This window comes from Seriola lalandi, unplaced genomic scaffold, assembly GCF_002814215.2.
Source record: "Seriola lalandi dorsalis isolate HSWRI2012SDOR001 ecotype SW California unplaced genomic scaffold, Sedor1 jcf7180002054320, whole genome shotgun sequence".
Lineage (NCBI taxonomy): Eukaryota > Metazoa > Chordata > Actinopteri > Carangiformes > Carangidae > Seriola > Seriola lalandi.
In genome coordinates, this window is record NW_019524873.1 from 192,659 (window position 1) to 220,202 (window position 27,544).

Genomic DNA, 27,544 nt, shown 5'->3' on the forward strand with positions numbered 1-27,544 from the left:
CGGAACCATAGACTGTGAATGTGGTCGGAACAAATCCACTTCCTGTCCGTTTACACGTTTTATAAAACTTCCGTTTCAGCGAATCGACGACGAGCCTGTTTTTGTTCAAGTGAAATACAATTTTTTTGTTTTTAATCGGCTGGAACCGTCGACCAGGCAGTCATGTCTAGTCGTGAAGCCCTCAACATGAAGCTCCCCCCGATCCAGTCCACGGCCGGAGCCGTGCCGATCCGGAATGAGAAAGGTGAGACGGAGCGGTTAGCAGGCGGCTAGCGGCGAGCTAAATTAGCAGCTAGCTGGGCTACAGCTAACATTGTTTTCACTAAGGTGAAACTAGAGATTTTTTTGTCATTTTTAATTGAAAAATTGATGAAAAAATTAAACTATTATCAAAACAGTCGGTGATTTACTTCCTATTAAACGAACTGTTTTGTAGATCCACCGGCCACTGTCGGGTAACCTCGCTGCTAACACAAATAACACCAACAGTTTGTATGACGTAAATAGTAGCGTTCACTTGCTACTTTATCCTGACTGTACTTTAAAATTTGGCTACTAACATTAGTTGCAGCAAATTCCCAATGGACCGCAACTAACGATCATTTTCAAAATTGGTTAATTGATTGGTATATTAAATGTCAAAAAAGGGTTTTAAAAAAAATAAATAAATAAATACCCATCGCAGTTTCTCACATCCCAAGGAAACACCTTCAAATGTCCAATCTGCAGTTCAAACCCCCCAAACATTCAGTTTGCAACTACTATATAGAACAGAGAAAATCAGAAAATCTTTGAGTAATCATTTGGCATTTTTTGGCATTTATATTTTGTAATTAAAAAAGACTAATGATTAATAAATTAGCAGATTACTGATTACGGTTCTGTCGAGTAGCTCCTCAGCTCTAATTTCCTGCAGGTTGCAACAGCACGTTAATGCTGTAATTATGATAAGGTGTACACATACTTTTGGCCATATATAGTAGATTGAGGAGCAGAAGTATTTCCAAAAAAAACCTCACGGGGTCCTGCACAACACTAACTACATCTTCAAAAGTGACCATGGAGTTGATCCAACTCCTCCCTTGCACACTATCAAGAAAAAATTCCAAGTTCTAGTCATATTATTACCAGACTGATTATTATCTTCAGGGGTTTCAGGTTTTTCACATCATTTACAGTGACAATATAAAGATTGATTAATATACAGTCTGTGGTAACAATATAAAATCTTGCATTTTACTCAAATTGATTTATTTTGAATTTATATGTGTGTGAGTCCTGGATTTGAATAAAACTACCGATACCCTTGGCGAAATACATACAAGTATCAGCAGATGTGGGGAAAGAGAAATATTCATAGGGCTGTTATTTTCATTTTCATTAATCTATTTATTATTTTTCCTAACACATTTTCTCATAGCCCAAGGGGACTGCAATTAATTGCTAGTTTTGACCAACCAGCTATTCAAAATCCAGAGATATTTTAATTTACAGTGATATAAATCACAGAAATGCAGCAAATCCTTATTACTGAGATGCTGGAACCAGAAATATTGTTGGCATTTTGCTTTATAAATGATTAATCAATACATTTTGATGTTTGAGTCAATGAGTAATTGGATCGGCTCCATCAGATTTTAGTATTAGGTTCAAAAACCTAGGTTGTTCATCCCATAAAGGAAACAGATAGTAGTGATGCACAATGATGGCGTCGTAGGTAAAGCTGAACAGATTCCAACAAACATCTTAGAATTTTATATTAGTGATGGGAAACCCCAAGACCAAACTCACAATTAATTTTCTTCATATCCCAGGGGAGCTCTCCATGGAGAAGGTGAAGGTGAAGAGGTATGTGTCAGGTAAACGTCCTGACTATGCACCAATGGAGTCGTCGGATGAGGAAGACGAGGACTTCCAGTTTGTGAAGAAGGGAAAGGAATTGGAGCCAGAAGTGGAGCTGGAGGAAGAGGACGTCTCTGACCCACGTCTCAAACGTTTGCTCAACCGTGTCTCTGAAGACGTGGAGGAAAGGTACGACACTGCTCCGAAGATCTGATTTGAATTGACTGATACATTCACTATATGTCGTGTTGCTTCAATGTTAATTTGACCTCTTTGCTTCTTTGTCCTCAGGCTTGCGAGACACAGACAGATCGCAGAGCCTGAAGTTGTTGCTGAGAGCAGCGAGGACTCTGATGAAGGCACATGGCACCCAGAGCGCGAGGAGAGCAGTGAGGAGGAAGAGGAGGAAGAGGAAGAAGTGGATGATGAGGTTACTATCAGTGCTGTTTAATTTTAACTAAGTGTTACACTAATTTCAAAAACAAAAACTCAGTTAATTATGTTAAGTGAAGATTTTAAGGTGGAGTTTGTCATTGTGTGCAGGAAATTGAGAGGAGACGAGCGATGATGAGGCAGCGAGCCATGGAACGAAAAAATGAGGATATGGAGGTCATGGAGGTGGAGGAGGAGGGGAAGTCGGGGGAGGAGTCGGAGTCTGAGTCTGAATATGAAGAATACACAGACAGTGAGGATGAAGCAGAGCCGCGACTCAAACCTGTCTTCATTCGCAAGTATGAACTGAAACAACCCAACAAGTTTCCAAGAACAGAAACACATTAACCTGTAAATGTTCAGGTAACTTTCTTTATCAACCTCTTTTTGTGCCACAGGAAGGACAGAGTCACGGTGGCAGAGCGTGAAGCAGAGGAGCTTAGGCAAAGAGAGCTGGAGGCTGAGGCCAAGAAGCAGGCAGAGGAACGACGGCGCTACACCCTCAAGATTGTGGAGGAGGAGGCTAAGAAGGAGTTTGAGGAGAACAGACGAACGCTGGCTGCTCTGGACGCTCTGGACACTGACGGAGAGAACGAGGAGGAAGAATACGAAGCCTGGAAAGTCAGAGAGCTGAAACGCATCAAGAGGGACAGAGAGGCCAGAGAAGTGTGAGTAAACAACAAATTTGACTCCCTAAAATGACTTAACAATGAAATGAGCTGGAGTAATTGAGAACCTCTCAGTAAGCCTAGTGCTGTAGTTGTTACTGAGGATGGTAACGAGTGATGTTTGTCCTCAGAATGGAGAAGGAGAAGGCTGAAATCGACAGATTCCACAACCTGACAGAGGAGGAGCGCAGGGCTGAGATACGCAACAGCGGCAAACTCGTCACCAACAAAGCCACCAAGGGCAAATACAAGTTCCTCCAGAAGTACTACCACAGAGGAGCCTTCTTCATGGTACGTCACAGCAGAGGTGGATTCTTATCAGTGCTGTAGTTTTGTCTGACATCATCTGCCATAGCTATGTTGGATACTAGGAGTTAACTAAATGTTCTGTCAGTGAATTTCTATTCATTAACTAGGCTACAACTTTCCATATCGGTGTATGTCGGTAAATAACTCACAAGAAACTAGTTTAAAATTCAGAAACATTGCATAATTTGTCCACCAGGGAGCAGTGACAACTGTAAAATGCCCCGCTCACTTCATATACTGGTCAACATTTTTGTTTTTTTTAATTAACATAGACGCTTCTAAAGCTTGATTTGTCCTGGTCTTACAGGCGGTAAACATGAAGGATCCGTAACTGTTCTTAACATGTGGTTTGTGTTACAGGATGAGGAGGAGGACGTGTACAAGAGAGATTTCAGTGCACCCACTCTGGAGGACCACTTCAACAAAACCATCTTACCCAAAGTCATGCAGGTCAGCTGCTTTTTTTTTTTTTATATTTCATGCTACACTGAACTGTGAGAGGGATGAATTTGCTCACTTGTTTAGCCTTTTTTAAATATTATTCTTATTTCAGCAAAACATGTTGCAGTTGTGTTTACATATGACACCATGTTAGACTCTTAAATTTGCCCTTGAGTCGTTTAGAGTTCAGAATATATTTTCACCATCATATGTGTTATAAACACTGATTCTTTCAATGCTGTTGTAAAACTACTAGTATGTACTATTTGTTTATTTTCTGATAACTCAGTCTGACATATGTGGTGTCTCTATTAGAATGTAAATGAAGTTCTATAATACGACACAAGATTTGTCTTAACTTTTGTTCATCCTCATTAACCCTTGAATGAATTATAAGTGGTTCAGTTCTCTGGATTTGACATGTTTGTTTTCGCTTCTGAAGGTCAAAAACTTTGGTCGGTCTGGACGCACCAAGTACACCCACCTGGTGGATCAGGACACCACGTCGTTTGACTCGGCCTGGGCCCAGGAGAGCGCTCAGAACAGCAAGTTCTTCAAGCAGAAGGCAGCAGGCGTGAGGGACGTGTTTGACAGGCCCACAGTGAAGAAGAGGAAGACCTAAGAGGTGGAACATGGCTTCATCAGGCCCAAACTGCAGCTTTAGAGACTGTTCAGAGACCGAGCTGCGTCCTCCTGAGCTCCAGGATGTTTATTCTCTTCCCTGGACTTTGTGTTGTGGAAGGAAAGCAGCATATAGACTGATTCCACCACTCGGAGCTGTATATGAAAGGTGCACCAACATTTAATAACAAAAATTAATTCCACGTTGGCTCCTTAAATCCTACTTAAGGTGCAGCTGGTTTTCAGTTTGTGTTCAGAATATCACATTGATGAGAAATTTGGCTTAGAGCTTAAATTGAGGAGATGAAGGAAAAGCTTAGTGAAATCAGCTTTATCCAGAAGATTTCTATCCAAGCCACGTCACACTCAGATACCTCCTTCAGTTTTAAAGCAAAGTCATTTTGTAAATATCAGCTTATAACAACATTTAGTTTGAAGACTCTTGTGCTGATTTCCTGCATGTGGAAGTACAGGTGTTGTAATTTGATTTGTTTGCAAATAAAATCTGTATTTTCATCATTTTTAAAACGTTTCCACAGATTCAAGCTAGTAGTGAAATTATGTGACATTTAATCAGAGGTGAAGAAGAGGCAGGCCAAAGGTCAACTTTTATTTTAAAAAAAAAAAAAAAAAAAAAAGAAAGAAATGGATATGGGGTAAAAATTACACCAGTTTAACCACCGAGATCAGTTCAGCCTCACTGACTTGATGAGCCTCAGTTTAAAAAAAAAAAAAGGTGAAGCAGTCCATTGTGTAAATGCTGTTTGTTCAGTTGGTGAGAGCCACCAGAGCCTCCACCACATTCCCCATGTGTTCCCTCAGACTGCGCTCCGCCACGGCCCTCGAGATCTCCATCTCAGACATCTGCACAGCAACATCAACACAAAGTCAAATTACAGCTTTAACACTGACACAAGATGCTTACATTGACAAACTGATCATAAAAACAGGCCTGCAACTAATGATTAGTTTCATTATTGATTCATCGTTTCATGGAAGAGAGTGAACAAGGTCACAGTTTCTCAAGGTGATGGCATCAAATAACCAATCCAAAGAGTGAATTTACTGTTGTAAGCAGTGAATCCTCACCAATTACGGGCTGGAAAAGTGAATATTTTTGTTTTAAAAAAATTAGGTGTGATTATTTTTCTGTCCAATTAATCGTTGCAGCTCTAATATCAATTTAAATTACATACTAGTAATTACTTAAATTAAAATGACATCGAGATAAGAGACAGAAAGTGGATGGATAAACAAATCAAGAATTATTATTTATATTAATACCATGTAAGTTCATGGTAAAATCTTTGCTTTTCCATTCTGAGCTCACGAGCTTCCTCGCCACTGAGGCAGCGGTGGCGACAGTGTTCGCTGCAGGTCTGATGGATCTGACCGAAACGCCACAAAATGAGGATTGAACAGCCTCCTGCAGCATAATTCACTGTCACAATCACACCTTTAGTTTTTAGGTTTGGAACATCTCCCAACAGCCAGAAACTACATACAAAAACATTATAACTCACGTGACAGCAGCAGGAAAGATGAACATTTTTGGCCTTTTTTTGAGGAAACTGAACTCACTGCTTTTTAAAACTTTTCAAAACCAACAGATACCTTGAATCCCTTCAGCCAGGATATAAAAACATGAAAAAACCTCCCAAAAAGAGTGGAGGCTGTTTTAGCAGAAGATTAAAGCCTATGGTATGAAATGTTCCAATATCACACATGGATTTAATGTAGTGTCCATATACTTTTGGCCATGTAGTGTACCAATAACAGATGTGGCTTTAACATCACCTGAAGATTAATAAACAAAAACTGAAGAGTGAAAAACTTACAATTAGTTCTACGTCCTCTTTCTTGATGGTGACTTTGGCCAACTCCTTTTCTCTGAAAGCGAAAAACAAGACAAGAAACGTTTTGTTTAAAGGTTCAGACTGAATGTCAGGATGTTATGAGATTAAAAATCTACAAAAATCCCTCAATCTGCTGATTACAGACGTTATTTTCCTTCTCAGTCACCTCCTGTGGGTTTGTTTTGTGTGGGAGCTGTGATTAACTGCAGTATTAATGAACTACGCACAAGGAAGAAATTAGGAGCTGATGCTGCTGTTACACATCATTACGCATCCTGAGGCGGTCAACGCTGATCTTACCTTTCTTGTTTGGCTTTCTGTTCTCGTGACCTTCTGTCTCCGATCACTGACATCGCCTGAAAGAACAAACACTGTTATTCGTATTTATGTCGCTTTCATTGTTTCTGCAGTGTTCGACAAGTTCAATTTAGGACTTTTTGAATACATTTCAATACCACTTTCATTCACTTAAAAAATGGATAATTATATAAAATTAACATCACGGTTAATGCAATTTTTGACTTTTTAACCTGGTACTTTTGATAAAACTGAAATCAATTTTTTTTGGGCTTTAAAACATCAGTATTCTTGATCATGGTGTGTTTTATGTTCAAGCGTCTGCTTCTCTTGGTCAGGATACTTGTGCACAAGATATTTTTAATCTCTCTGACAACTTCTGGTTAAATTAAGCTTCTGGTAATAAAGAATTTATTGAATTAGTTGACACATTCACATTAAAATTAAAGATGTACCTACATTACTTAAAATTCAGTAATATTACTAAGGACAACTTCTTCACACTTGACAAATTAAAAATCATAAATTTGGATTATTTTGGAAAACAGTGATGCTGAGAAGCCCTGAAGTTATTTTCATTACATATTTTCATTCGTTATTCCATACAGTTTAACTGTAATACTGGTTTTTATAGTTATTTCATTTCATTTAGTTGTTTAAAGTGTTTATTTGTTTTGTCGTAGGTTTATTAGTATACTACACTGTTGGTCTCCAGCTGTAATGAAATTCTTGTATTAATGAATTTTAAGACTAATTGTACTTTATTAAGAAAAAAAATACATAGATTAGCTAGCTAGTTGTTTAGCCACTCAGCTAACCGTTCTCCACACAATTACCAAGCAAACGCTAACAGACTTTTAAAATCTAAATGAGTAGAAGTGAGAGGGGTATTTATAAGACAACACATGAACAGCTAAACATTTCTCATGGGGCCGGTATCAGGGATGATTTGCGGACCGTGAAGTCAGCAGCGGCCGCATGTTTCCGGGCTAGCGTTAGCACGTAGCTCTCACCGTTTCCAGATCGGAGCTGGAGATTTCCTTCTCCTCCGCGTAGTCCGTGACTCTCTCCAGATCCGCGGCTCCGCTGTCATGTTTCCGAGGCTTTTCTGCCGGTTTCCCGGTGCAGTTTTCCTCGGCTTCCAGGTCCAAATCGACGTCTCCCTCGGCTGCCATGTCTGCTCCAATGAGTCCGGAACAAAAAGAACGGTTCCTTCAAGCGTCGGATGGAAAACGGGGTAGTACCGGATGTGAAGCATAATTTAGAAAAATGGTTAATTTAAAAAATAATATTTATGAATATTTATCACGATTAAATATGGTCCTGTTTGTGGTAGAATGTTACTTATTACATTTACTCAACTATTGAACTTAAGTACAATTTATGAGGTACTTACTTTACTTGAGTATTTCCATTTTATGCTACTTTATTTGCGCTACTTATCTGACAGCTATAGTTATTTATAGTTACTTTTCAGATTAAGATTGTGTGTAAAATGTAAATAAGTAACAATCTTTTTTTTAATGTCCCTTTACAAAAACTGTGTTTAGTTTCTGATACACAAATCTTCATTATCTTCAAAACTGAAATAAAAAATGTGTAAAAAGCGTCAGTTTCTTCCAAAATCCGAGAGATGGAAACAAGATTGTGCAATTTGAACGCATTTCTGCTGGCTGCAGAACTAAGCTAAACAAATAAACAAACTGTCTAAAAAATGAACATAATTCATAACTGTTATCTGTGTTAAACTGCAGGCCCACAACTGGTCAGGAATAATTTTAGATGAACACTGTACAGTAGGCATATTTAAGGGGACTGCGAAGGAGGTGTGGTGGGTGGTGCTCAACCTATTGAGAGGGGGCCGGTCCGGACCAAAATTGCCAGGGCTGATTTTTTTGTCCCAGTCCAGCCCTGAATACTAGGATTGCCTACTTAACAAAACAAAAAAGTTTTTTCCATTGAGAATTCATTCTGACTCATTCTGACATGTTTCCCCACAAGTACTTTTAAGTATCTGCAGCCTCACAGAACAGCCTTTTGGAGAAAATCCACCAAATACTTCAAAATCCAACAAGGACAGTGGGACATGAGGGATTTCCTAGAGATAAAGGTGCAAATCTTTGCAAATTAAAATTGCAATCAAACTATAAACTGAACATAATTCTTTATTGTCAGTCAAGTGCATGACTCAAGACTTTAATCTGAAATGATCAAGTATTAATCAGCAGGTTTAATAGTATATATGAATATAATTTATCTGATTTATCTACTATCTTGTTATTGTCTTTGAGATGCAAAAAAGAAAAGAGACAATAAATGGATTATTTGGACTTTTAACTGTCCGGATTACTGAATCACTCTGTGTTCCTACTCGTTCTATTCCTGTCTCTTATAAGAGGTTTACAGTACTTTAATGCAAATAGCCCTTCAACCACTGTAACAGATTTCCTCTGTCTCCAGACTTTTCCAGCCCTTTCGTGTGCTTGAGCTTTTTCAATCCATCCACCGTAATCAGATTAAAGGAAAGAGAAACCTGCCTGTGCCTTCAATCCTGAGCAGGACTGAAAACCAAATCAGTGTTCTCAGGTGTCTGTGGTTTCATCCTTCAGGAGATGTGTGTGGTCATGGGCGGCCGCAGGAATGGGGCCAGAGGGACGTGGTTGTCATCACACCAACCCCTTCATCCTGCTCTATGACTGATAGCTGTCTGACTGTGTGGAACCTTCCATCGCCTCGGGCCTCGGGCCTCGGGCCTCAGGCCTCAGGGCCTCAGGGACGTGATGTCAGGACACTGGCTTCGGCCTCAGGTGAGACTCTGCTGGATGCAACAGTTGTTTTCTGGTGAAGGTACAAGATGGTGAGGTGATAAAAGCATGATGGGTAGCTCTCAGGGCAACCACACAAAAATATCAAGTCAATTTTAATTGTGTGTTAGGTCAATATGTTTAACATCAGCATAAAGGAGGAAATAAAAAAATTATACAATTGTTGGACGTTAATCTGCTGCAGCCTTCATGTTGAACTTGCTGCAGAGATTTGCTCTCATTCAGCCACAACAGCGTCAGATGCTGGTGATAAGTTCTGACTCTCAGTTGGTTTATTCCAGTTCATCTCAAAGGTGTTGGATGAGCATGAGGTCGGGTTCTTCCACATCAAACTGGGGAAATTATTTCTTAATAGAGCTGGCTTTGTGTGTGGGGACCTTCCCAAACTGTTGCGACAGAGTTGTTAAAGCTTAAAGTAATTTAAACCAGTTGGTTTCCAATCCAAGGGGTCTCAAGATAGATCTGATAATCAAGGGGATTAGAAACAATAACGTACATCACAGAAAATTCTTCATCTTTTTTGACTTTTCTCAAATTTTTACTTTTTTATTGTGTAATACTGGATACTTTTCATTCTTCAGGCTTCTTCAATTAGCACAAATCCAAGAAAGAAAAATCACTCTTTCGTTCAACTGGTCTCAACTTGTGGATGCACTGGGGGCCATAACCTGTGATGAGCGTTCACAATGCTCATTGGTTCATTTTAAGTGATCACAAGCCACAAAGCTTTGGAACCATCATTCTGAAAATAACTGTACAGTAGTTTGTAGTATTAAGATTTCCTGCAATCTGAACAAGTACCTCAAACCCAAAGCATGTAGGTCATGTAATGTGAACTCATATAATAACCAGTCAATTGATACAAAAAAGAATCGCAACGAAAATATTAATATTCAACATTGATTTTCGTGTCAAATCAATAAAAACTCAAGCATCTTTCAAATTTTCATTAAACTTCAGCCATTTATTTTTCAATTTAAGAATGTGGAGAAAGTGACATCTGAACTCTAGTAATAGTCTGTCCTACTATGAACTATGTGAGCAGGTTGTGCACTCAGTCATGACACATCTATGTATGAATGGGTACATTGTGTTTCTATGGGAAGGAGAATTGTTCTTATTACTTGCAGCTGCATGTGAATCATCTACAACTCCCAATGTTTTATTTACCCACTAAAACAGGTAAAAAAAAAAACAATGCTGGTCAAAAACCGTTACCCCATAGTTTTGCTCAAGAAGAGTCCTAGAGGATTAATGAATGGATAATTTTTTGTGTCCTTTTTTTTGTAAACAAGGCCTGGATTTCAGCCAACTGTTATTGCGCAAGCCTATTGAAACCATAGATTGAGTGCTTTCGCTCAAGCGGAGATTTGCATCCGCTAATTTGCTTTTGTTTGTCCTCTTTGGCACTTCCTCCTCTCCCACAAGGCAGCAGTAATTATCTGAGAGTGAAAGGGGCCCCCAGGAATGCCGGGCCACGGCGGCCTGGACCGCTCAGAGCAACACGTGTTGATCACAGGGACTTAGTGCTGGTTTACACCCACTCATGTTGGAGGGAATAATCCACAGCGAGATTAAAGATATTATGTGAAACAGTGACTGTTCTTGGCCCTGAAATCTCTATTTCAGTTTGTTTTAACAACAGCATTTTTAAAAACTCTTTATTCTTGTCATATGATGTTACATGATTAACACTTATGTAATCATAACATACATTATGAATATGCTATAGGCTACAGATAAACATACATAAATACTTTTTTTTCCAGTTAATGAAACATGTTACCCCCAAAATGTAAATACAAATCTGTTTAAAAAAAAGAAGCAAGCTTAGTTTACCTCAGGTGTAGGAAATATACATTAATATATAGGCCGATATAAAGTAGAAAATGATAGCTAATACTAAGTGAAAACTGCAATATCACCCCCTGAAATACTACCCACAATGTAGTACTTAATGGTACTTTGTTAAATTCCACCATGTCATGAACCAGTGAAAGTATTGGACAAAATTATGAAGTCTGATTCAAGACAAAGCACTCGATAGTTGAGACTCTCCCCTAAAACCACATACATCAACCTCATGGTGGTGAAAAGTCAGTCACCACAGTCATGGAGATGCATCCTCCTGGGACCATGAACGCCTGTCCCAAACTTTATGATGATGCCTCGAGTAGTTGTAGAGACATTTGAGACTGGAGTCTGGACCAGAGTGGTGGACCGACTCACGTTTCCTGCCTTTGTTGGTGGCTAATGGGTGGTGTGGAAAAAAAATGCTTGATACTACCTGGCTTTACATTAGCGACTGTTTATTAGACAGACATACATACACATACACCTCTGTGTAGATTGTTACTGCAGACTTGTCGTCCCTCGACAGAGCACGGACAGAACACAGGTTGTGACAGCTGGTTACATGAATATAAATTACGAGGTGACAGACTGAGGATGTTTCTGCTGTGCAGATGCAGGGTCTGGTGTTCTCAGACTTCAGACTAATAACCTTTCAACTGTTGTTGCTCTCAGGTTCTGAGAGAGTCCTCATTCACTGGGTCTGTAAGTCCAAGCCTCTTAGCTGAGTGTGAACCACAGCTAACCTCTTATTTGACCTCTTGTTTGTTGCTCACTTCCTAGAAAGCGAATCTGTACCGCCGACTGCGGCTCTTCTGAAGAATTACAGTACAAGGTTTTGGCACTGGCTGCTATTTTCCAACATGCATGTAAACAGGTCCAGGTCTAAAAACAAATCATTCTACTAAATCAGTTACGCTGCAGAGAAAAACCTGACAGCAGCCAAATGTGACTAATATTTTTACCCTGACTTTCTGATCAGACCATCAACATCAGAACAGCTGTTGTTTATCTACAGAAACCCAGTACTATCCATTGATAAGTTGATTGATAAGATATGTTAATCATGCCATTAATATGGGCCTAAGTACATTTATTCAACAACTGTATTAAAGTACAATTTAAAATGACTTGTACTTCACTTGAGTTTTTATGTTAATTTATACTTTTACAAAACTAATCAACAATAAGACAAAGTTACCCTGCCGCATGAATTGGTTAAAATTAGCTTCTCTTTACGAGCTGCAGCATTAAAGTGATGAGCACATGAATGCATCAATAATTCATAATCATCATCCAATAATGTAATATAGATTATTCTTAAATTTGCTGTTTTGCAAATGAGTACTTGAGTATTTTTACATTTGGTACTTTATGTATATTTTGATTTTGTAACTGAGTATTTAGGTTTGTGTACTGCTTGTTCACAGTTGTTTTTTTGTGTCAACAGTGAGAATGTACAGTTAGGTTTGGAAACTAATCCTGCAGCTGCATGGGTATGTTTGCTGTTTGGAGAGCACAGTTTACTGCAGTGGGCTGATTGTTGTGTGGAGCGAGTTATCTAAATTCAACAGATCACATTGAGACTGATCCTTTATCATTGAATCTGCTGGACACAGCATTTACTACAGTCCTATGTAGGATAATGTGTGTTACCAGGTGAGATGCAGCACAGTGACAAATTGCTGTTGGCTCAGACAGCCTCTGGCTCAGTGAAGCTTGTCTGCAGCCGCTCAGAGACTGTAACAAGCTGCAGCTGCTAACGTCCCGTCTGGGCCAGTGAAGGTCATCCTGACTGAGAAGAGGGCTGAACAACGGCGGGATTATCCCGGCGCTCCGCCCTGCACACTAACCCAAATCTAATCTGACTCTCTCCTCGTGCACTCAGCGCTTTTTAACAGCTCACACACACACACACACACACACACACACACACACACACACACACACACACACACACACACACTAACATTGTTTAATTTCACTGCTGCTGTGCAACACAGAAACAAACTGCAGTGTTTCACTGACATACATTCAGCTTTTTTAACTATTGATTCTGACCAACAAGTGAATCAGTGTCACTGACATTAACTGCAAAACAGTGATTATCACTAAATTTAAAAAACTGAATAATCTCGAGGATTCATTTCAACGATTAACCTGGAACTTTAAAAGCCTGAAAATGATAAATTACTTATCTGATATCTGAGCTTTAAAAATATCCTCGGTTTTAACAAACCAGTTGATGGATTTATTAATTTTTCTTTAGATATGAATGTAACAAACAAAGAAGTTTTTACAGTGTATAGAATAAAAAGTTGCTCTGTGCAGGAGCAGCCTCTTGTCCTCTAGTCCTCCTCATGTCAGACTTACAACTGTGAACAAACAATGAGAATGAGATGCACAAATGAAAAGCACAGAGACAAACGCAGACGAAGCTGCAAGTGGAAACATCTTGTTAAAATGCTTTTTGAAGGAATTAAGGTTATAAGACCGGATTTCTAACAGATTATGTATGAAAGTTAAAATATTAACTGTAACTAAGTTTTTACTTACTACTTACTACTTTCATCCTTCCATTAGAGCCCCCCCCCCAACATCAAACATCCATTGGCCTGTTTGTTGTTAAGCTGTGAGCACATCTACTAATGCCCCCTGCCTTTGTTGATTCCATCACAGACAGGCCTGCGCTCAGTCCGTCCCAGCTCAGTGTTTCTGGGTCGTAATGCAGTCATGATAACTTGTTAGGATTATGGACGTGGCCTCTTTCTGTGAGTGGCACACAGACTCGGACTTGGACGAGGTCTGGGGGGGGGGTCAATAGGTGCAGCTGCAGGCTGTGAGGAGTCAGGCATCGGCATTTAGAAATCACACCGGGGGTAATTGTTTAATTTTCTAAATCTGGATTAAACACCACTATGCCATTGTACTGTGGAGTTTGTGTAGTGCTGAGGGGGGGAAGGGAAGGGAAGGGAGGGACAGATGGGACTGACACATGGTCCCTGTCGACCTCCTCCTCCTCCTCCTCCTCCTCCTCCTCACCCCCTCCTCCCCTCTTTGCCTAATCTGACCGGGTAGGACAGGGGGAGGATGGGGGGAGGGCACCGGGCATTCTCCACCACCTCTCCCTCTTTTCTGGCAGCACCCAACACAGCCGCAGAGCCAAAGCACGCAGGAAGGATATGGGCAAAAAAACAACTTATTCCCCTGCGAGGCTGCACTGAGAGTAGCTGAACCGGCGCTCATGCTGAGGCTCTCGGCTGCAGGGAGCCCAGCTGGACTAGATTTACTGCTAATCCAGCATAAGGAGAGTGTAGGGACAACCTGCCGGATTGAGCGTTGTGGGTTTACTTTTCATTTCCATCTCCTAACAGGACTGTTAGATGTCGTGTTCTCGCCTCTGTGAGGATGTGAGGATGCCATCTTTGCAGGCCATCTGAGAGAAAAACTGTTTGTGCTGGAAATTCATGGCCAAATGTAGAACTGCTGTGGCCGAGGAAAAGCAGTTTAGAGGCACGATGTCGGCCACTCAGGGGATGAACCGCAGCGGCATCTACAACTACTTCCTCAACATGGTGGCCTATCAGGTGAGAGCTGATGAGCAGTAGCACAGGAGGCAGCGACTGCAGCTGGAGTCTGAAGGTTTTTCACTGTCAAGATATTCAAGTACTGGTGTCTTGTTTAAATACCAGTAGCAATACTGCAGTGTAAAATACTCTGTTACAAGCACATGTCCTACCTATAGGAATCAAAGGTTAATGCTGCCTTTAAGTGTTATATTACTACATATATCATTGACTATTATCACTAATACATTAACAAGTAAGCAGCAGTTTAATGTTAATAGTGATGCATCAAATTTTAATCATACATTTGGTTGTTTAATCAGAATCTGCAAAATAACTCAAGTACAAGTGGCACTTTGGTACGTGTACTTCGTTATTAAGTTCCACCACTACATTTATCTCAAAGGTTGGTTTCTGTCTGTCAGCACACGGTCTACTTTAGCAGAAATGTTGCCTCTCAGAAGTGCAGAATCTCTTTGTTGAAGTTGTGTCAGAATGGTTTTAATTCAAGAGGCTTTAGTCTGTGGTGTTGCTCCTCTTGCATTGACGGTTATCTGGAACCGCTGATCAGGCAGCTGCCAGTCCAGTCACAGTCACTTTGGATGACGGTGAAGCTAGTTGGAGTAAAAAAAAAAAAAAACGGGGATGATCGAGAACTGATCAAGTGAATTGATAATACTCACGCTACCGGTAGCCTGTCAACTGTCCTACTGTCACTGCAAGGCGGGAAATCTCAATCCAGACTTTTCTCCCATGTGCTTCCTCAGCACTGGAGCGAGTAACCAAACACCAGTCAGTCAGCTGGTTCCTTCCTGTCCTCGAAAAACTAACCTTTACTAGAGAGAGAGAGAGAGAGAGAGAGAGAGAGAGAGAGAGAGAGAGAGAGATCTGTATTACCTCATACACCTGTGAGCTTTCTGGCACTTGTGTCAGGTGGAACATCAACTGAGAATTGGGGCATTTTTTCTGACAGTCTTTACTTTGTTCAACTGTGGCTTTGTACCATGTTGTACCATTTGTAGTCGCTGTGGACAAGAGCATAAATGTTCCTTGTATTGAAAAGGTGTAATTACCTACATCCTGATGGAAATCAAACCTGGAGGGCATCGTTGTCTTTTTGAATACATTTGGTGGCCTCCAGTCAGTGTGCAGGCTTTACTTTTATCTCAATACTGTCTGACAGAAAGTCTCAGTGATTTTCTGAAGCAAATTAGTTTTTAGCAAATGTTACTGAAACAGGAAGAAACTTGCTTTTCGGTCGACCCACTTCTTCGGTCCGGATTGAAACATCTCTAATTCTTTATTGATGTACAGAGATGAAGTTTTGTACAGATGTTCCTGCTCCCCAGAAGATGAATCCTACTGACCTCGGTGATCCCCGGTCTTTAGCTCCACCACGACGTTGACATTTGAGTGAAACATCTCAACAACTATTGGATGAACTGCCTTTACATTTAGTTCAGACATTCATGTTCCCCTCAGGATGAACTGCAATAACTTTGGTAATCCTCTGAATTTTCCTATAGCGCCATCGTCAGATCAAACTGTTCATGCCGTCTCTTGTTGTTAGCGGGGGTCGGTTCATTGATGGTTTTGGTTTTGGGTTTGTTGACACGTTTTCTTTAAATCAAGAAACTTTTGAAGTTTAACATGTGTTTGTTTGACAGTTATTACAATGTATCAGTAGAAAAAGTAAGTATCAGAAAAGTAAAACACCTCACCTGGTCTCACCTCACCAGGTGCCTTCTGGTCCCACTCCTCCCCGATGTCTTTAAAGAAACTGAGCCACGAGAATCGTGGGAAATGAAGGCAAATTCAATCTGCCATTGTCTTGTAGTTAGCCACAGCAGTTAGTCAGTAGAGCTGGGTATTGAACTTTGATAGTGATATCGAATTGGTTTGATACTATCGAGGATCAAAAAATATCTTGACATTCGATACCAAATATTGATTCCTAAGGCGTAAATGAGTAAATCTCATCAGCGTCAGTGAGCCAGTCCTGCATATCCAAGATCTAATGCTGGTGATTGGCTGTTTATTAACATGAACATGTTGGAATGTGTAAAGAGACCGAGCTTAAAAATACAACTAAAGTAAAACTAAAATTTGTACTGTAATATGTATTGTAATTTTTTGTTTAAACGGATTTGATAAAACTGGAATTGAAAAGAATCAGAATCAGTATGGAAGTCAAAGTATCAATATCAGTACTAATATGGAGAATGTTTGAACCATACACACACACATATGTCACATTTGAAGAATATGAATATGAAATATGAAAAGTGGGCTACTGTGTCTGATGACAGGTACATTTGGATCACTGGTGCATTAAGAATGTGATTCACGCAGGATTAGCTTTCAGATTATCTCTCTGAATACCTGGAACGATACAGGAGGTCTCATAATCATCTCCTCTGTGTCCTGCTCTGTGTTTGTGGTAAATAGTCGATTGTTCTGATTTGACAAGGTCGTGTGCACAACGCTTGATTTATGACCGTGTCACTGACACTGCAGGATGCTCTGTTCATTGATTATTCCTCCACACTCACAGCAGACCTAACTGACTGCTGTTTGACCTGAATATAACCCACTGTATGATTTAGACTCACTTACTGCAACAGCTCCACCAGCGGCCCTGTATGATCAACATTCAACCATAGGCCAGAAGACAAACACATGCAGAGGTTATGACGATCTGTCTGTCTGTGAGATGGCTCGATAAAGGTTATACATTTTCCCTGTGTTTGCTGAAGCACCACAGCACCAATATCACTGAACTGAATACGTATATCTCAGTGTGTGCATAGAGCCACAGTTTATAGATGGGAGATTTGGGTGTTTTCGTGGCATTTTTAATTGAAAGTATAAATGATGAATCATTTGTTTTAGGTTGTGTTTTAAGCTCTCCATGGCGAGTGAGAGTGGAAAATAAATAAAAGAAATAATACATCTCTATTTGTACAAGACTTTCTAAAACTGCTTTACAGAGAAAACATACACAGCAAAGGCAAAAAAAAAAAAAAGAAATCTTAAAACACAAAAAACATTCAAAAAAGTAAAATGGCAAGAAAAGATGAGTAGATGCAAAAGGAACATGTTGAATATGTAATCAATAAGATATAAAGATAATGAAATATGAAGGTAATTTGCATGTTGCATGTTAGAAATTTGCTGCGAATCTGGTACCTGTGAGTAACAAACAGTAAATATTCTTATTCCATCAAACATTTCAACATGACGTTATGAGAAGGTGAAATGATTGAGTATGAGGTCAACCCTGCTGGTGGGTCAATCCAGGACCCCAGGCGGCCCAGGAGCCTGGAAGAGGTTAATCTGGCCATGGACAGAGGAAAGGTCACAGTGTCAATCTATACAACAAATTTCAGTTCCTTTCTGAGAAGATGCTGAAAGACCTGATGCATTGCAGCAGTATATTTAAATATTTCTCTCTGATAACGGTTTGATTCCACTGTTGGAGACAAGAAAAAAAAAACAAGACAAACTGTCCTTTTAATCATGTTTCATCTGTTACGGGGTCAAATCATTTTACTGTACATGATTAAAGCTCTATTTTTATTCAGTCTTCCCTTCAAAGAGAAGATGTTGGATAAGCTTCTCTGCATTATCCATCAGATTATGATCTGCATGTGATGAGTAATAATATATCTGGGTCCACTGCATCCATACAGTGTGTTACAGGCTGCACGTTTGTCCAACAGTGATTTTAACTTTTGAGACTAAATCTGAGAAAGTCACTGAGTGTTTTCACAGAGAAACACAGAAAGACTTACACACACAGCTGAAACCATTTTTCCTTCCCCTCACGTCATCTTGTGACCCTGAAAACACAGACAGACCTCCAGACTGTAATCTGCTGAGTTCGCTGAAGCATCAGACAGATGTGCACGCAGGTTTTGCCTCCTTAGATTTAGCTCAGGATCAGCAGTGATGGGCTCATGTCCAGTTATCCACAGCCCTGATTTGCCAGAATCAGAACCAGCCAGATGCTGCTGGACTCATTAGATTAATCTGCGACCAACCGCACCGCGCTGCCAAACACTCAGAGTAGGCGATCTGATACTGTGCCTCCCAAAAGTCTTCAGACTGTTTGACCTGACACATACAGTGTTTAAGGATTGTGACGGAGAGTCCAGTCTGGAAACCTAAAACATGATTTAGTCTCTTCAGGTCCAGTGCAGATCACTGGTCTCAGTTTGTTCTCGAGTAACAGATTGTTGGACAGTAATTTCTTATGAGCAGATTTGCTTACTCATCTACTTACACAAACATGACCCCTCTGTAATTAAACTTTTACTTTTTAGTAGTTTTCTGTAAATTCTAACTTTAGTGAAATACTGTGGATACAGCCCAGGTCAAGATCCAAAAAGAACTGTAGTTTCTAGTAAATGGTCACATGAAGAAAAACGCTGTCAGACCAAGCAGCATCATTATAAAATGTATATTATAACCCAGATAGTAAAATGAACAACATATGCCTGGGACCTCGGCCCGAGTCTGGCCCATATACATCTGGGCAGAGTCCGTCTGTTATCCTCCGGTATTGACTGACAGCTTAAAGACTGTCTGTGCGTGTGTGTGTGCGTGTGTGTGTGTTTGTTTGTGTGTGTGTGTGTGCTAGAATTGGTCTAGATGTGGAAGTAGCATCTGACAATCGTGCCGTATCTGGGCCAGATTCGGGTGGTGGAAATGGGCGTATACTGGGTCAGAGGAAACAAGCATGTGGCCCAAGTATGGGCTGGATTTATTTTGCTATAGAGAAAGCTTTTGTTTAGTCAGACATGATGGTTTAAAACACCCTCGTAAAATGCATTAAGTATTTAGTATTCCATTAATTTATTACCCATTTAATGGAATAGAAATATAGTTTATAATATCCACTAATGACAAATCACCTGAGCTCAGTGACGGTCAGATGATTAATGCCTCTGTTTGTTCACTTTTTGCAACATGCACATGCATATTATTTATATGTGATGTCAGCAGTGTGTGGATCATATTCATGTGATTTAAAGGCAGAACATCCATCAGTGAAAACGTTCTTCGTCAGAGTGTTTTTGTATTTGTTTGCTCGTTTTGTTTGGATGCTGAGCTGCTGCCTCCGTCCTCTCCTCCTCAGATATGCTGCTGCTGTGGACCGGCTCCTTGCTCGCTCTGCTGTGCCTTTTGTCCTCCGGTCAAATCCTCCACCAGCACGCGGGTCATGTACACCCTCTTCCACATCATGAGCTGTGCCGTCTCCTGCCTCATGCTGTCCCGAACCGTCTCTGAGCTCGTCAGGGAAAATGTGAGTGCTGGATCTTATTGTTTGGTTAATTTGTTTTGCCCGAGGAGCTGTGAATACAGGCTGGAGATGATTTTATTTTGTGAATATGATCAAAATTAGAAAGAAGACAATCAATATGGCCACGCACCCCGAGGAGCTTCCAGGAGATCAGATGACAAAACATTAATACAAAGGAATCAACTGAAATATAACCAATAATCTCTGTTACACAACTGGCAACAGAACAAGAGAGCTGTATAACGACACTGTTAACACAATTAAAAACACAATTATAGAAAACAGGGAGCAGGAAATGGTGATGAGACCTCAGTGTTCAGCTCTGCCGTTCTTTTATATCCCAAGATGGTTTGTGAACAACTACAACAGCCAATTACACGGAGAGGATGTTAAACACGTGAAACACATTTGATAGTTCACAGAGAAAAATTAATTTCATTTCAGTCAGATGGCAAAAATGAATAAGATAGAAGCAGAATAAGAGATTTGACACTTAACTTACTGTAACCTTTACTTGTGCTAACACAGATGTGAATCTGGAGGCTTGTCAGGAGCAGATGTTGTAATTGCCAGTATGAAAAGGGGGTTTTCAGTCTTCATATGGGCGTCTGACAGACTTGAGAATTTGTGAAACTATCTAAATTGAAAATGATTCTGGGAATATAATCTATAATGACATAATGTTTCATGTTGCAAAAAGGATCATGTGCATCACACATTTAAAAAATAGATCACAGTATCAAGTAAACAGCAGCACTGGTGCCTCCCAAAGCAAACTCTCTTTTGACACACATTAAAAAAAAACTGAACCTGCAGCCTGTCGCTGTTGCCATGGTGATTCTACACTAAAAGAAAAACCGCATCTCCTCCTTTAAACTCTGGTTTGGTGAACAATAGTTTAGCCATTAGCCGTAATGTTTGGCATCATCTGAACTCTTCACCCGGTCAGACAGACACACAGATAAATGGAGGCACTGACAGATTAAAGATGGTGTGTACGTGTGTGTGTGTGTGTTTCAGGTGCCTTTCTTCAACATGGTGTGTGACCAGGCGCATGGCGGAGGCCACTGTGAGATGCTGGTGGGCTACTCAGCGGTCTACAGGGTCTGCTTCGGCACTTCTTGTTTCTACCTGATGATGGCGATCTTCCTCATAGACGTGAAGTCCAGTCAGGACTTCAGAGCGCTCATACACAACGGGTCAGTGCCGCAGAGTTTACCTCCTCACACATGTTTAATCTGAACCAAGACGCTGTGATTGGTGTGGCTCATGGATGTAATTACAAATCATTAAAACAGCCAACACTAAATAAGTTATTGATCAGGAGGCTACAAAACAGTTTATGCTGGTTTATCTCATCTGACAGCATAACAACATAGCATAGCACAACATATTTTACACAAGTGTCGAGCCGTAAGAAGATATATTTGTGGTTTTAAGAACCAAAAACCATCTCAATGTAGTTTTAAACATCTGAGGCTTCTCTAGTAACAGCAGGTCGGTGAGCCAATCAGAAGAGAGGAGGCTCTGAGTCTGTCTTCTGATTGGATGTCTGAGTGATGGAATAATAAATGAATAATAATATAGCAGATTTCAGGTAAACACTCAGAGAAACCAAATCCTGTAAGGTTGGATGGTGGGTCCAGGTGGGCAGGGCTGCAGAGTGGTGACTGCTTTGTTGTGACATCACAAAGTTACAGAAGTCCTGACAGCTCGTTTTAAGGCTCAGTTTCTGAATACAGCCTGTGTGGATTTCTCTGCGGACTGAGGCTTTGACACTTTCACAGTATTAATATAGAACCTAGACCTGCTTTATAATCAAAGAACACATGCTTCTACCTAAGCACTACATTTATACAATGTGGGACCTTTAAATGACATAAATTCAAACCTGACATCATAAAATTATCAACAACTCTCCAATTTTTTAATTGATCCTGCTTGCAGACAGGCAATATAAAAGAAAGACAGAATGGACCTAAAGTACACACACCTTAAAATACTCAGCAGTCTCAAAGGAGAAAGTGTCTCTCACTGTGCTCACCTGACCCGGCCTGCTGCTCTATATAAAGCTCTTTGTTGTCACACTTTCCACAGCAGGGCACTCGATTAGAGCAGTGACGTCGCTGGGATTAGGATTTGACAGACTGGATTGCTGCTCCTCTCTGGTATAAATCTACTCACAAGAGTCTTATCAGTGCCACGGTGAAAGGTTTCAAGGTTTTTGGCAAAGGGTTACAGGTCTAAGTGGTCTGCAGAAGGGGGGGTCAGGGAGTGACCCAGTGCCCTGCTGAAGTCTTGGATGTCGTTATAAAGACCAGACACAGTAACATGGAGGTCCAGATGGACATGGATTCTGTCTGGACGGAGGTTGAGATAAAATTTGCTTTCACAGTTTAATGTACCTGTGAGCAAAGTTAAATAAAGTAGAAAAATGAAAGGAAACAACAAAACATGGCTATTGCACAGATCCTTATCCTGCTAAGTCAAACATACAGTGGTTCCAACAGAGTCTGGGTCGCAGCTGTGCAGCGCCACCAACCTGGTGCTGTCAAAAGTAACTTACAGTGTGTCTCAACACTCAAAGCGTAACCAAAAAAGACACCAAAACAAAATCATGATGATTTCAAACCATACAGACCAGTGTTGGGCAAATAGCGGCTCCTGGGCCAAGTGTGGCCCTCCGATAAAAATATTTGGCCGACCAAAGAGACAAATATAATTGATGATTTGTGACTGAAACACAAACCGGTGTCTGATGGACATGGCAGCTGAAATTCAAAAAAGCAACAATAACAACAGTAGATTCATTCAACCAGATGGAAGAGATCGCTGTTCACTACAGTGACAGTAACATTGACAACACACTGGGCTTCATCTCCATGGTGCCCGTGTTGCCCCCATTGAAGCACGCTGAATAAACTGGCCCTCAGTTGAACCTAACTCTTCACCCCTGATGTAGACCATACAATAGCTTTTTACCATTTTTGGTCTTCACTTTACGTTTTCTTCTGATCATTTCCAATTGTTTTGTGAGTTTTGAATGTGTTTGTGTTTGTTCCAGTTGAAACCTGCTGCAGTTGTGTAATCCGTCACAGGTTTAGAAGCCAATTGATTCGTAGAACAGTGAAAAATGCATTCAAACTTAGTAATCCTTTAATATTAAAATCACTGGTCTTTGGACTGAAGAGAATAGAGGAGAGAAAATTATTCAAGGAGTTTTAAATTCTCCCAGTTTGCCACACTCTGCATCAGTAATTTAAACTAGAAAATGAGAAAGCCTGAGATTAATAATGAATGTAAAATGATTAATATATTAAAATTATAGGCCAGAATGACACAGATTGCTTCTTTTCAAAATTTCCTCGGTAAATAATGTCTGAAGCAACAATTTGTATTTTTGTATAATTTCATAATGTTAAAACAAATAAAAATGTAAAGGACAATGAATAAGTCTTCATGTTTAACCTTAGAAAACTAACTGGTGTCTGTTCCTCTGTTTTGTCCTTTCCTGTTCATCTCTCTCATGCAGCTTCTGGTTCCTAAAGTTCATCACCCTGCTCGGGATGTGCACCGCTGCCTTCTTCATCCCAACAGAGTCCTTCCTGCATGGTGAGAGACTGAGCAGAGGCTGAAAATAAAACCTTACTGAGAATAAAGAGCTGATGGCGATGATGTTGTTGGTGCACCTCCCTGTGATCCTGCTAGAGGGCAGCAGAGATCCGCTCCTGAAAACACCCTTCATGTCGACTGCTGTGAATTATTGGACCATAAATCTCTCTAAAACTCTGAAGCTTGATTTGACTTTGTTTAGCAACAATAAATCCAATGTTGATACATTCCTGATATCACAGCTGATTTATGATTTACAGCTTTCTTTTTTCTCTCTCACTTCCCTGAAGTAAATCAACGTCTGATGGCTCCTCTTTCTCTCCTTTTCTTCTCCCAGCTTGGCATTATGTTGGTGTGGTGGGAGGATTTGCCTTCATCCTCATCCAACTCATCCTCATCACAGCTTTTGCACACACCTGGAACAAGAACTGGTGAGTGAGAGCATCAAATGAATAATATCATATATTAAGTATATAACTGCAGTCTGCACTTTGTTACCGTATATGCTGAGATCATTGTCAGTGAGAATCTTGTTTTTTAGCTGTTATAAGATTAAAACTTTATTAGTTTTGAATCGTCTCTGACTTTGATGGCTCCCAGTCCCAACACATAGCCCATCCAGGGTTATTACATGACTGCGCTAATTTTCATTTGAGTCTGATCATTTTTCTACAAACACAAACACAACATAAAAAAACATTCAATTGAGTGAATAAAAACATAAAAAGGAACATAAAACCACACTCGATTTTCTAAACATGAAAAGCTGATAGTTTGAAGATACATGGTTTTCACAGGACAGCAGTAATGTATTATTTAAGATCCCTCACATCTTCATACATACATGCACATACAGATGTTGGTTGGTTCACATCTGGAGAAAAGAGTCTGTTCTACACTGGTGATGATAGATTCACCTTCTGCCCAGCAGAGCTGTGTAAATCACAGACTTACCTCGCCAACATCTGTGACAGACAGACAGACAGACAGACAGACAGACAGACAGACAGACAGACAGAAAGACAGACACGCAGACAGACACGCAGACAGACAGACAGACACAGACAGAGGTCTACTACTTTCTTTGTTTCTTTTACAGTTTACATTTTTTTGTTTGCTTGGTTTTACTCTTTAGTACCAGGTGATACTTTTTCTTATTCTTATTTATTTATGTTTTAATGTTTGACACTTGGGTGAAAGCATTGATGATTTATAGCAAATGGTCAGGTTATAGAATCAGGGCTGTAACCAATGATTATTTTCATTATCAATTAATCTGATTGTTTTCTTGATGAACTGCTATGAATTAGTGAAAAACACCTTGTATAATTTGCTACAGTCCTCAGGTGAACAGCAAAATATTCAGTTTGTTATCATCTGGGACAAAGAAAAGCTCAAATCCTGAAAAAAAACAACTTTTTCCTAAAAAGTGACAAATAATCATTTGATTGTCAAAACTGTTGCTGATACATTTTCTGTCGAGCCACTAATCAATTAATCGACTAATTGTTGCAGTTGTAATTAAATCTTTTTTTTTAAGTCAATAATACCAAAAACCTACACATAGGGAGGAGGTTGGATGTTGGAGGGAGCTGTGGCAGTGTGAAAGTCTCAGCAGTAACTGTGAGACGCTTCAGGTTTAATGGCCTCACTGTAAACCTGCACTGATGTGGTTTGTGGATGTTTATAGTCAGCTGGTTGTCACGGAGCTGATGATCCGGTGAGGCATGAATGAACCAGGTAAGTCACTGCTCTGCCTCAGCTCACGCTCTGCTCCATTTGTTTCTTTATTTGCTTGTTTACATATTTTACCCGCTCATGCGTTGCTGTGTTTACTTCACTCAGTCTTTTCTTTCCATTGGCCTCTTGTCGTGTCTCTTCTGTCATGCCCTCATTTGCTCAGACAAGATACGTCCTCTGACAGACGGCTTGTCCCAGATGTTATTTACTGTGTCCAGCTGTTGCTGTTGTGCCATCACTCTCTCTCAGCCACCTCTGAACTCCGCTGTGACATGGCAGAGCTGTAGCTAAGACAGCTAAGAGGATTTATCCGTTCAGGACCTTTTCCAAAGCGAACGCACACAAACTAGAAATCCTCTTATTCCCTTTACAGTGGTCTGGGGTTTTCATTCACCTGATTGTTTCTCCCTCCTGGGTTTGCATGTCAGAAGAGAAGAATACCCTCTCTGAGATGTTAGCTTCTCCATCACCCACACTATTGTGTGCTCTGACTCTTACAGCATATGTTGTGATCACTGACAATGAGGAAAAATACTGGACTCACTTTGCAAAAGCATCTGAAATCTGGTGTGTAAACTGTCTGGGGAAACTTCTCTTCGTTCTACAATTCAATACTTTTTAAGATTAAAGTCCCTGCGTGTTGGATTTGAAAATGTGTGACTTTTCTTATTCTTTAGACTCATCAAGTGAACACAAACACGACTCCAAATGAAAGATAGTGTTGCTCCATGATAAGAGGCTAATGTTCTGTCCACCGCTTGTTTCCACTTCTTACCCAAGTGGCCAAAAAGTTCTGTTTTATGGATATCTATGGATACATTTGATACATGTGGCAAATTTCACTTAAGTGACCTCAGAAATTCACATGAAAACAAGGAAATCCTTTAAATAAATGGTGGATTTGCACCATAAATAAATCCATTGCACCTTGTTTTGTGACCGAAATTAATGGTGAGATTCCGACTGGTTTTTGTGATGTTAAACTGTGACAAACAGCAGCATCCATAGAGAATAATTGCCTGCAGGATGGATGTGAAGCTGAAACCTTCTCTCTGTCCTCTGTCCTGTTGCTCAGGTTGACCGGAGCGGCAGAAAACAAGCGTTGGTACCTGGCGGTGATGTGTGCCACTCTCTTCTTCTACACCATCGCCACCATGGCCTTCACCTTCATGTACAAGTACTACACACACCCCATCGCCTGCCACTTCAACAAGGCCCTGCTGTGGATCAACCTGGGGCTCTGCGGCCTCATGTCCTTCATTGCTGTCACTCCGTGTGTGAAGCAGAGTGAGTTGATGAAACACACTCACACGTCTGTCATCAATTCTCAGCGGTGAAATAACACTATGTCTATATCCAGCTATGCAAACATCACCCTGTTGAAACCAGTGCTGCTGCAGATAATAATAATTAGATGTAAGCTAATATTATCTGTTTCTCCCTTTAAAAACCAAAAGTTGAGTGCAGGCCTTCTTTGTTAGCACATGTCTGGCTTTTATGATTGAAACATACAGCTGTTTGCAGAGGAAAGAAGTAACTCAGTACATTTACTGAAGTACAGGCTGAGGCAGGGACGTAGGTTTGGTCTCAACATTGGTAGTATAGTGAGGCATAAAAAGTAATAAAAACAACGTAGTATAGTAAGTCAAAAAAAGTAATAAAAACAACATAGTATAGTAAGGCAAAAAAAGTAATAAAAACAACATAGTATAGTAAGGCATGAAAACATCATAGTATAGTAAGGCAAAAAAAGTAATAAAAACGACATAGTATAGTAAGGCATGAAAACGTCATAAAAACGACATGGTATGGTAGGGCAAAAAAACTCATAAAAACATTATATTATAGTAAGAGAAAAAATGTCACAAAAAATGACATAGTATAGTAAGGCATGAAATGGTCATATTATAGTAAGGCATAAAAAGTCATAAAAATAACATAGTATAATAATGCATGAAAAAATCATAGTATAGTAAGGTATAAAAACTCATAATAATGACATAGTATAGTAAGGTGAAAAAAGTCATAAAAACGTCATAGTATAGTAAGGCATGAAAAAGTCATAAAAACGACATGGTATGGTAAGGCAAAAAAACTCATAAAAACATTATATTATAGTAAGGCATGAAAAGTCATAAAAACAACATAGTATAGTAAGGCATGAAAACATCATAGTATA

At 40.0% G+C, this 27,544-nt stretch overlaps 3 protein-coding genes across 3 annotated transcripts; 2 read left to right on the forward strand and 1 right to left on the reverse strand.

Annotated features, from left to right (window-relative positions):
* Positions 1-47: 47 nt before the first annotated feature.
* On the forward strand, positions 48-4,841 carry mfap1 (microfibril associated protein 1). The gene is made up of 8 exons (XM_023406939.2): positions 48-244; positions 1,815-2,031; positions 2,134-2,272; positions 2,386-2,573; positions 2,673-2,942; positions 3,074-3,233; positions 3,612-3,701; positions 4,135-4,841. The coding sequence occupies exons 1-8, from the start codon at positions 163-165 to the stop codon at positions 4,312-4,314; spliced, it is 1,326 nt and encodes a 441-aa protein (XP_023262707.1). The 5' UTR covers positions 48-162; the 3' UTR covers positions 4,315-4,841.
* A 52-nt stretch (positions 4,842-4,893) lies between these two features.
* hypk (huntingtin interacting protein K) lies at positions 4,894-7,664 on the reverse strand. Its single transcript, XM_023406940.2, has 4 exons — positions 7,480-7,664; positions 6,470-6,525; positions 6,152-6,203; positions 4,894-5,177 (listed from the first exon to the last, which is right to left on the reverse strand). The coding sequence occupies exons 1-4, from the start codon at positions 7,639-7,641 to the stop codon at positions 5,082-5,084; spliced, it is 366 nt and encodes a 121-aa protein (XP_023262708.1). The 5' UTR covers positions 7,642-7,664; the 3' UTR covers positions 4,894-5,081.
* Positions 7,665-14,303: 6,639 nt separating this feature from the next.
* Positions 14,304-26,652, forward strand: serinc4 (serine incorporator 4; the record flags this gene model as incomplete). The annotated part of the gene is made up of 6 exons (XM_023406935.1): positions 14,304-14,729; positions 19,849-20,016; positions 21,034-21,212; positions 23,546-23,625; positions 23,963-24,056; positions 26,441-26,652. Coding segments are annotated over exons 1-6 (853 nt in total), but the record flags the coding sequence as incomplete, so codon positions are not given.
* Positions 26,653-27,544: the final 892 nt, after the last annotated feature.